Here is a 9,763-nt window from a genome sequence, read left to right on the forward strand (position 1 = left end):
GCTGGAAAAGTTGATAAAAATGTTTGAAATATTTTTAAGGAGAGAAAGAAAGGTTCGGTTTGGGGGAGGGGGACGATTATTTCAGTCAAAGAAAGAAAAAAAAATGAAAAAACTTGCGAAAATGCCGCGTGTCAGCGCGTGTAAACACTATTTGGGTAGAATTTGGTTGTGGCTAGGGGTGTTCAGAACCGAACCGAAATCGAAAATCGAACCGGAATCGAAGCTTAATGGCTTATTGGTATTGGGTTAACGGTTTAATGGACGGGGAATGGATTGAAATTTTTTTATTAACGGCTTATCGGTTTCGGGGCGGATTATTCAATTTTCTTAATGGATAATCCGTTAACCCGTTAAGGATTTACCATGTAATAATAGTAGTAGAATTTTTTTTATGGCATTACATGTTTTGGAAAATATTCGAAAAAATCCGTAGACCAAGTCTGAGACACACGAAATCCTTTGCATGCTACTAAAGCCAATCAGAAGGAAAGCATTGAGACACATTGAGAAAATTGCGGCCAAGAAGTTCAATGAGAGATTCTTCCACAACTCACCCAACTGAAATTCTGAGACTTAAATCGCAGTAGCAAAGGCATACCCCAAAAGGGATAGCGTCCTAAAAATCTGCTCCAAACCACTGCTATGGATTCTTAGTTTTAATCTGTTCGTGTGCATTCCACTGCAACGACATCCACACTATAGATGTGCCTGAGAGAAAATGGAACTCCTTAAGACAGTCAAAAGTGGTGTATGACTTGGAGCGAGTTCAAGTAATTGCAAAAAAAGGAAAGAATGCGCTGATGCAGAAAGATAATAGCTAAATTTGGTAAATTGCGTCATGTGCAATATAGATTGAATTAGGCCGATAAACCGCCCGATAAGAGCTAAACCGATACCAGTCCGCCCGATATCTTATCGGGTGGTTAGCGGATTAATACATTTAAAAGCTGATAACCGATAAGCCAAACCGTTAAGAGTAAATAACTGCCCAATCCGCCCGATAAGCAGCCCTAGTTGTGGCATTTTAGGGGTTAAATAAATTCATCTTGAATAAGGATAGGGTGGTAATAGGACACCCGTAGAATTTAGGTGTGTAAATGATTTCCAGGACAAGTTGAATGTGGACTTTATGCATTTTTCCTTTTTTTTTTTTCTCCCCATCCTCTAGTTCGCATATACACTAGATAAACATTCCTTTCAAAAAAATTCCTCTTTAATTCCCTTCCTCTTGTCCTCTACGTTTTTTCCCAACATTTGTCCGTTTAGTTCGATTTAGGACCTCGCATTCAAGGCAACATGCTGTCAAATTGGAGATAAAGAGAAAGCCTCATTTGTTTTGACTAAATTATAACTAAAAAAAGGAGTACCTGTCACCAAGCGGGGATAGCTCAGTTGGGAGAGCGTCAGACTGAAGATCTGAAGGTCACGTGTTCGATCCACGTTCACCGCATTCTTTTTTCTTTTTGCTTCAAAGTACCTACTGTATCCTATTTTTTCAACTTCTCTGCAAAATTATTTTTCCATCTTCTTTTGGGACTTCTCCATTTTCAACCCGATTCGTCGCTGATCCGGAGGAGCTCTCACATCGATCACCGAAGCCATCTTTTCAGGTACACTCTTTCTATGCGTGTCTCATACCCCCCCCCCCCCCCCCCCAACTAGGGTTCATCTCAATCCCACCATTATGTTTTACCCCTCCCCAATCACTCAAACCCCAGTTCTTCCTAGTGAACTCAATCTCGCTTAGTCAACTCTTTATAATTAGAGATCAGGATCAATTCCTTTTTCTTTGTGTGTGTGTGTGTGTGTGTTTTATTGTTGGGGGGTTTTTTTTGGGTGCTATTTGAATCAAATGCATTATTGTTTCCAGAAATAATTGCCTGTAAATTTTCACTTGCTAAATTTGTGAACTAAATCCATTGAGATCAAGAATTTTTTTTCTTTTTGGTTCTTTTGGGAAATTTGTGTCAAAGGCAAACTTGACTGTTCTCTGGAAGAAATGGCTTGAAATCTTCAATTAACTAAGCTTATTAACTGAATCCATTCAGATCAACTCGCCACGGGAGGCCAAGAAAGAAAAGGGGTTTAATCTAAATGGCAGCTATTTACAGCCTTTACATCATCAATAAATCAGGAGGGCTTATTTTCTACAAGGTGAAATTCAATTTCTCGCACTTTTCAGCTTAGCTTGTTTTTGTTTATCGTAAGTTGTGGTTTTAATGAGTGTCTAAATAACGTTAGGATTATGGTTCTGCTGGAAGAATGGACACAAATGATAGTTTGAGATTGGCTAGTCTTTGGCATTCTATGCACGCTATCTCTCAGCAGTTGTCCCCAGTTAATGGTTGCGCCGGGATCGAACTCCTTCAAGCTGATAACTTTGACCTCCATTGCTTCCAATCTCTTACTGGTAATTCTTACATCTCCACCATTTTTGGCTTTATTTGATTTATTTTCAGAAGCATTTTTTACTTTTGTGATTTTTATCAACTTTAGTTTTTGAGATCTTTTCCATCATATATATTGGGTTATAGGTTGTACAATTTATCCTTTTTTGTGAAGGAAATGTGTAGTTATACTGTGCAGCTATAAGCTAGAAAGGAAGTAAAGCTTACTTAGTAGCAAGAAAGTTAACAGACCGTAATCATAATCGTGGGCCCAACAATTTTATGAATTTAGTCCATATGCTTGAAAGGGGGAAAAGGTAACTTAATGAAAAACGATTTCGTGCTGAAGTGTAGATATTGACTTCTATGTAGGTAAATATGGTGCAGAATCTTTAAGTGGCTCATGCATCTCTTCTCCATTTCATTTGTTTTATCCATTTAATTTCCCTCCAATTTAACTCATGGAACCAAAAGATTTTCCAACTTTGCAATTCAGAAAAGCTAGAAGTTTTGTCTAAGGGACTAGAGGATGAAAAGCAATTAGAACCTAAACCTCTCTGTCAGATAGGGTATGGAGGGGTTAGATCGTCTCGGCACTGATGTGTAATCTTAGTTGTTTACCTCTAAAGCCAAGAAAAACGTGCGCCAACAGTCCTAGTGCAATCAATCAGCATCTCATAACAGCTTCTTGAGATTTTATGCACCAGTGTGGCAATTCAATACATTTAAGATTAAATGATAGACGAAACTAAACTAGGTAAAGCATCATAAGGACTTAGTGAAGCACATATGGGCGCAGGATCTTGTTGCACAAAAAAGCACCCCAGGTATCTACCAGTGTTGTAAATAGCGCTCGCTACGTCGCTAATAGCGAGTAGCGACGCGAAGCGAGGCTCAGATGCTTTTTTGGTTCTGTTGCGATGCGTTTTGAAAAGGCGCCGACGAGGCGAAGTAGCGCCGGCGAGGCGACGTAGTGACAGAGGCGTCGCTTTTTAAACAAAAGGAAAGAAAAAAGAAGAGACTTAAATAAAATTTAGGGTTTTCTTCGACTTACAGGTACGTCTTTCTTCTTCTTTCTTTCTTCTTTATTTTCTCTTTCTTTTTCCGGCAGTAAGCCTCTGTTTTTCCGGCGTCTTTTCCGGCAGTAAGCCTCCCTTCTTTCTTCTTTCTTTTCTCTTTCTTTTTTCCGGCAGTAAGCCACTGTTTTTCTGGCGTCTTTTTTGGCACTAAACCTCTCTTCTTTCTTTTCTTTTTCTTTTTCAGGTAGTAAGTCTTCTTTCTTCTTCTTCTTCTTCTTCTTCTTCTTCTTCTTCTTCTTCTTCTTCTTTCCGGCAACAACTGATTTCCAGTAGAAATATTCTTTCTTTCTTTTCTTTCACCTCTGTTTTTCGCTTCTGCTCTTCTTTCTTCTTCTGTTTTCGCTTCTGATTTTTTTTTTTCAAGTTTAGTAAACAATTACTTGCATATTAACTTCTCTCTATAATGACAATTACAATTAACTGTTATTTTCTCTCTTTAATTACAATTAATTTCTCTCTATAAACAATTTATTAAAATATTTGATTTCTATCTATTGAGTTTTTGAATTGATATATTTATTAATATGATGTTGTTATTGAGTTTTTAGTTATTTATATATGCAAATTTAATATTTTATTTTTTGTATTAATTGACGCTTCACATCAAAAAGGCGAGCGCTACGCTTCTCGCTTCTCGCATCAGTGAAGCGGTCCCTCATCGCTTTTTGTCACCTCACGCTATTCAAAACACTGGTATCTACAGGAAACATCATATAAGTCGCTGGACGTACAGATTTTCTCATTTGTTTTGGACAAAAGAAACTCAAAAGGCTACTAATATGGTGATCCCCGAATATTTAGCATGTTAACTTGGTCATGAAGGACTTGCATTCTAGTTTGAGTTAATGATGAACTGAATTGTATCAATATGATTGCCAATTCATATGTAGACCAGTGTTTGTACTATATTATTCTTGAAATCTATATACGCTTATGGGTATTTAAGAATTTAACTTGGCTAATCATTTCTATTATCTTTGGGGCTTTGTTGAAGAACGGTAACTCCTTGTTTCTATATTGGTACTGCTTGTCAAGAGATATGCTGAATCTGTTCGAATATAGGCTAATAATATTCTTCTTTTTTGATTTGTTATAGGCTAATACGGAGTAGTATTCTTTCTATAATTAAAAAAAACAATGTGTTGACTAATTAGGCTCGATCGAGCTGCTTGATCTGTTTTATGATGTTGTGACTTGCACATGTTGTAGTTTCACTTTCCATATCTTTGTTGAAGTTGTCTGCTTTAAGGCTAACAGGCTAAAAAAACTTACGTATAAGATCTAACAGGCTAATAAAGATGACTACTGGGTCTACCTAACACTTGATGAATACTTTAGTGTTATTTTGAAAGATAGGTGTCTATTGTTCTTATAGCTTGAGGTGTATAAGTTCAAGGCTAGTGAACTGATAGTCTTAGAAATATAACTACAACGTTCTACTGGTGGTTGGCTGTTGATTTATTTGAACTGCATTATAAGTAGACTCTTCAATCTTTGCAGCATAAATACACCAACACCCTTTTCGGACAGATCAAGAAAAAGAATGAGATTATATATTCATGAACTCCTCCTCTCTGTGTTGCCTAAATCTACCAAAATGTGAACCATAAGAAAATATCCCAAAAACACACTATACTCAGAAAGAACTGAAAGAGGTTGTGGTTCTTCAAGATAACTACTGTCTAACCTTGGGTAGATGACATTCTCTTCCTGGATTGTGAAACTTCACAGAAATAAGTTTGTCCTTTAGATAATAGTAAGTTGAAATGAAGTGAAATATTTGAAAACATTAAAACATATTGGGAAAGATAGAAGCTGTTTGCACCTATCAAAGAGAACAAAGATGGAAGATGTTTGCTTGTATAGTTCAGTCATGAAATGGTAGTGGAGTAGAACGAGACAAAAAATGATACTGCAACGGAAATGGTGAAATACTAATCTATAATGATCGGGAAGCCACTTTAGTAAATATTTAACAGACTAGTTCCGATGTTTCTGTGCTTCAGCCAAACTAGTGCCTGAGTTAAGTGATCCTGGAACATTTAACTTGATGATATTCAATCTTATAGTAGCTTTTTTTTTTTTCCTTCAATCACTGTGTCAATTTATGTGATACTCCAACCCATTAAAGAATTGGACTGATTTAATTGCAGGAACAAAATTTTTTGTGGTCTGTGAACCTGGAAGTCCGCATATGGAATCTCTGTTGAAGTATATCTACGAATTATACACTGATTACGTCTTGAAGAATCCTTTCTATGAAATGGAAATGCCAATACGGTGTGAGCTCTTTGACATAAATTTGTCACAGGCAGTTCAGAAAGATCGTGTTGCCTTACTGGGGAGATGAGCTTCTCAAACTCATATGCCGCAAATTGTTGGTTGGTCTATACTCTGGTAAATTCTGCTGGAACAGGTTGCATTAGGACATATGCAATGTGTGTTTCTTTGTTGTTTCGGGATAATGGCCTTCTAATTTGTTATGCAAGGTTGTCATTGCTGATGCTCTTTAGTGTCATTGAATTACACGCTCTGCCTGATCTCTCAAGAAATGGTAATGGGGCAGATATGGCAAGCAGCAGGTGTTGCCTTAAAAATTCAAGACATTGACCATATTAACATTAAACGACTATCTCCATAGAAAAGCACTGATCATTTTTCAAGGGGGAAAATCAACTGATAATTCATTAAAACTTTTCAAGGTGTTAGCTTCTCTGTTTCTTAGTAGTTCTCATTCAGCCATCTATGTCTTCATGTTAGTGCTGGCCGAACCTCAGGTAAACTGGAAGATTAGAAGAATTCCAAAGTAAATGCAGGCGCCTTCCTAACATTTGAATGTCTTGGGATTGGATTTGGGTGCCATTATAGAGAAATTTGAGGAGAAAATCATCCATTATAAGGGACTTGAGAAGACAGGTAAGGCAAATCACTGAATACTTTCCAGCTCTGGTGCAGGTTCACCACTTTTGACCAAATGCCTGAACTATTTTATCTGCTCTTATGGTTCTCGCATGAACACCGAATGTGATTAACTTTTTTTTTTGAAACCTTCAATCCTTCCCCCATTGTTATCAATATCAAGAGGCGTTATTTCAGCTTGTAGTAACTCGGTGCTGCCTATCTGCCATGATCTCATTTCCAAAAGCCCGAAAAGAATGAAATCTTTATAATAACTTGGGACTATGTAAATGATAGCAAAAATGGATTAGCGTTAGATGTTTTCTTGATACAAAACCAATATCTCACCATTCCACCTTGTCGAGAAGATAGGCACGGTATTATCCAATCTCTACCTCAGAATACAGAATACTGTTAACCCACTTGCATACGTCGACTCAGATAGAAAGCCCAAACTGATCTTCTTTTTGCATTTCGCCTTAATTTCACCTATTTCACTGTGTGTCTACCAGTATTTGGCAAAGGCACTAAGAAAGAGAGGGTTGATGCGTTACCGATGAAAGAACAAATCTACATTTACTATATCTTCAACCATCTATATCAAAGATTATTTACAGCATATACCAAATTATCTCTCATTCTCTTTTAGGTTATTGAATTGAATTACTATAGATAGTTTTATTGTTTGCAGGTTATACGATGTTACTGCATAAGATGAACTCAAAAGGAAAGAAAGAAGAAACGCGCTAGCTTCCCACCGGTTTAAAGCAACTGTGGTCTCTGGTAGCTGGAACCATTTTATGTACTCCAACTCAAATTTTTGCTGTTCTAATTTCTATCGAGAGACTTCGTAATTACTACAAACATTTAAGGCCAGGTAGATAAGTTGCAAACGTACAAAAAGCCTTAGTTTATTGGGCACCAAAACAAAACCTGCCAAGAAATAAACAAGTGGCAGTATTCCTGTAGACTGTCCAACGTAACATGCATAAAAATCTAATCGATCACTTGAAGTTTCATCTCCAGAACACTGCCATTGCTAAGCAGCAGATGGGCTAGTTACATATAAGGTACTGATGTTTGCATCAGAAAAAGCAGCTGCCACTAATCTGTTTGCTTCAACTTCACCCTCAACTCCAGCAATATGAATAGAACCCTGCTTATGATCCAATGTCTGGTCATTATAAATATCCCACCATTTCTTGACTAGCATTTTGATATCTTCCCGATCCATATTTTCTTCCTTTCCAGTGTATTTCCACGGCTTAGCCCCTGGAGAACAGTAATGAACTGCTTTTGCTTTGTTGAGCTCGATTTTCTCCGGATGGCGCCATAGCATTGCCAGCAACAAATTGTATACATAAGAAATTGGCTTGTACTTGTCTTTGAAGAACATGTTCAGAAAATCCTACAAAAAAATTAATAAAGATACATTAATAGCAAATCATCTTAGAAAGCATAGCAATTCTATTGAGTCTAAAGTACATTAATATGAGACGTTTGAGAAGACAAAACACAATATTGGGAAATGAGTACAGCTGCTCTCAAAATAATAGCCGAAAAATATATATTTTTTTGTATATAAATACATTCTGTATGTTATATAGAGAAATTATACAAATTTTATATACTTTTTGGGCAACCGACTGAGGGAGCTGCGGGCTAAAAGTGAAAAAATCCCAAACATTATCTTAAAAATCGATGAGTCTATGTCGTCATATAGTAGGGAAAAAATATCAATTTACCAAAAGATTGACATTAGCCATCCAATAGTAAAGTGAACAAATTAGCTAAGGCACCTGCTATAATTTGTTAAAATAAATAGATAGCGGTATGAGTTAAATTATAGTAATATATACCTAACAGCCTGCATACACCAACTTGTATAATATATACAGGTATATACTATTTTGGGGTTCAATTATGTTATACCTGCTCGGCAAATTGGGTGGGAGGGGTAAGTTTGAGAGTGTTCAAGAGATCAGCATAGGTGGAGAGATTGGGCTGAAAGACAAACATGCCTGCGTTGAAGTAGATAGGTGGCCTTGAGCCCAACTCTTTAGGCCACGGTAGAACCTCGGGGCATGACTGCCCATACAACTCACATATGCAGTCCGCCACGGCATAGAAATGGTTGTCAGGCAAGTTGAAAAGATGGTCTATGTTCTCAAAAACTTGCATGTCTCCGTCCAAGTATACCATCTTACTGAACTCCACAAACTGTAATAGCAAAGGAACAAGAATTCATGAAACAAAAAATTTTAACATATAGTCAGGTTCGTTAAAATGTAGATGACTCTATTTTATAGTTAACTAATTACCTAAATAAAATATTAGTTCTACATAATATTAGGATAGTTAATTTGAGGCAGAGGAGTTAATATATTCTTAGTTAACTTACCATTGCTGAAAGCATTTTATGAACTTGAACTTGAGCAACTTCTGGGACATCCAAAACGAGTTACATAACAGTTAAAGAAACATTCTTTTTTACTACTTACAAAAATATATAAAAAAAATAGCAAAAGGCTAAAGTTTGAGTTCTCTCCACACCTTCTAAAAAAAATCTTCATTTGAAAGAAAAAGGAAAGGAAAGCAACAACGTAGCAGGAACATTATCAACTCTTGCATGTTGTTTTAGAGAGTTTACCGGCCAAATACGAAGTTTGGAGTAGTTGAGAACGTAATAAGATCTAGCATACTTATTATCCGATGATTTTAATGAAGGAGAAAGTGGCTCAATCTCCCTCACTATACAACCATGGCTCCTTAGTAGCAGCCGGTGTTCCTCCGGCACATCGGGCAAAATCGCCACCACCAACGGATACATAGATTTAGCTTTTATCAACCCCTTTGCCAAACCCACCACCCCTTCCACGTAATCACCATTACCAGCCAAGAAAGTCACATAAGCACAGCTCCGTTTTTTTGTACCACTCACAAGTTCAGGAACCATTTTTTTTATATATGTTTACTAATTAGCAGAAGAATATTCAAGAAGAAGCCTAATTTGAAGTATTTTTTGAATATGAGAATTTTTACTTGAGTTATGGCAACATATATACATGCATGTGTATATATATAATATATTGTTGCATGAAAAGTGGGCTACTGTTATACGGCAAATAGTATCACCGACCAAAAGACATGAAACTGATAACGTTGAGAGTTAGCAATGGGGATTGTAGACAGCCACGTCTCAGACTGCGATGCCATTTTAGTGTCGTACTACGCTACGTGTATTATAGTACTATGCATCGACACGCGGCCGAAATGTACCCTTTGCTTTCAAACTATATACTATATATATAAAATTATTATAAATATATTATATTATGGATGTTCATTTAGTACTCCGTTGTAAATAAGCTTCCTGAAAAAGCTTACCAATATGAGACT

General features: G+C 36.7%; 2 protein-coding genes and 1 non-coding gene across 4 annotated transcripts; 2 read left to right on the forward strand and 1 right to left on the reverse strand.

Annotated features, from left to right (window-relative positions):
* Positions 1-1,377: 1,377 nt before the first annotated feature.
* Positions 1,378-1,450, forward strand: TRNAF-GAA. The gene has a single exon. It is a non-coding gene; the product is annotated as a tRNA-Phe (tRNA).
* Positions 1,451-1,486: 36 nt separating this feature from the next.
* On the forward strand, positions 1,487-7,383 carry LOC109217081 (trafficking protein particle complex subunit 4). Of its 2 annotated transcripts, XM_019381311.1 has the most exons (5): positions 1,487-1,610; positions 2,049-2,154; positions 2,242-2,410; positions 5,620-5,863; positions 7,056-7,383. In XM_019381311.1, exons 2-4 carry the CDS (start codon positions 2,095-2,097, stop codon positions 5,814-5,816), a joined length of 426 nt encoding a protein of 141 aa, XP_019236856.1. In that variant the 5' UTR covers positions 1,487-1,610; positions 2,049-2,094; the 3' UTR covers positions 5,817-5,863; positions 7,056-7,383. The 2 variants fall into 2 exon arrangements, with proteins under 2 accessions (XP_019236856.1, XP_019236855.1); XM_019381310.1 differs by lacking the exon at positions 7,056-7,383 and having other exon boundaries at positions 1,488-1,610; positions 5,620-6,568.
* On the reverse strand, positions 7,260-9,428 carry LOC109217080 (galactinol synthase 1-like). Its single transcript, XM_019381309.1, has 3 exons — positions 9,015-9,428; positions 8,297-8,584; positions 7,260-7,772 (listed from the first exon to the last, which is right to left on the reverse strand). Exons 1-3 carry the CDS (start codon positions 9,318-9,320, stop codon positions 7,404-7,406), a joined length of 963 nt encoding a protein of 320 aa, XP_019236854.1. The 5' UTR covers positions 9,321-9,428; the 3' UTR covers positions 7,260-7,403.
* Between the last annotated feature and the right edge of the window lie 335 nt (positions 9,429-9,763).

This window comes from Nicotiana attenuata, unplaced genomic scaffold, assembly GCF_001879085.1.
Source record: "Nicotiana attenuata strain UT unplaced genomic scaffold, NIATTr2, whole genome shotgun sequence".
In the NCBI taxonomy this organism is placed as follows: domain Eukaryota; kingdom Viridiplantae; phylum Streptophyta; class Magnoliopsida; order Solanales; family Solanaceae; genus Nicotiana; species Nicotiana attenuata.

What these genes read in the sequence shown, in the direction of transcription:
- LOC109217081 (XM_019381311.1), top strand. Translation starts at nt 2,095, where the DNA reads ATGGCAGCTATTTACAGCCTTTACATCATCAATAAATCAGGAGGGCTT. An exon ending in GAGGGCTTATTTTCTACAAG is followed by an intron (nt 2,155 to 2,241) that starts GTGAAATTCAAT and finishes AAATAACGTTAG; the next exon opens with GATTATGGTTCTGCTGGAAG. An exon ending in TTGCTTCCAATCTCTTACTG is followed by an intron (nt 2,411 to 5,619) that starts GTAATTCTTACA and finishes ATTTAATTGCAG; the next exon opens with GAACAAAATTTTTTGTGGTC.
- LOC109217080 (XM_019381309.1), bottom strand. Translation starts at nt 9,320, where the DNA reads ATGGTTCCTGAACTTGTGAGTGGTACAAAAAAACGGAGCTGTGCTTAT. An exon ending in CCAAACTTCGTATTTGGCCG is followed by an intron (nt 8,585 to 9,014) that starts GTAAACTCTCTA and finishes TTGCTATTACAG; the next exon opens with TTTGTGGAGTTCAGTAAGAT. An exon ending in CCACCCAATTTGCCGAGCAG is followed by an intron (nt 7,773 to 8,296) that starts GTATAACATAAT and finishes ATTTTTTTGTAG; the next exon opens with GATTTTCTGAACATGTTCTT.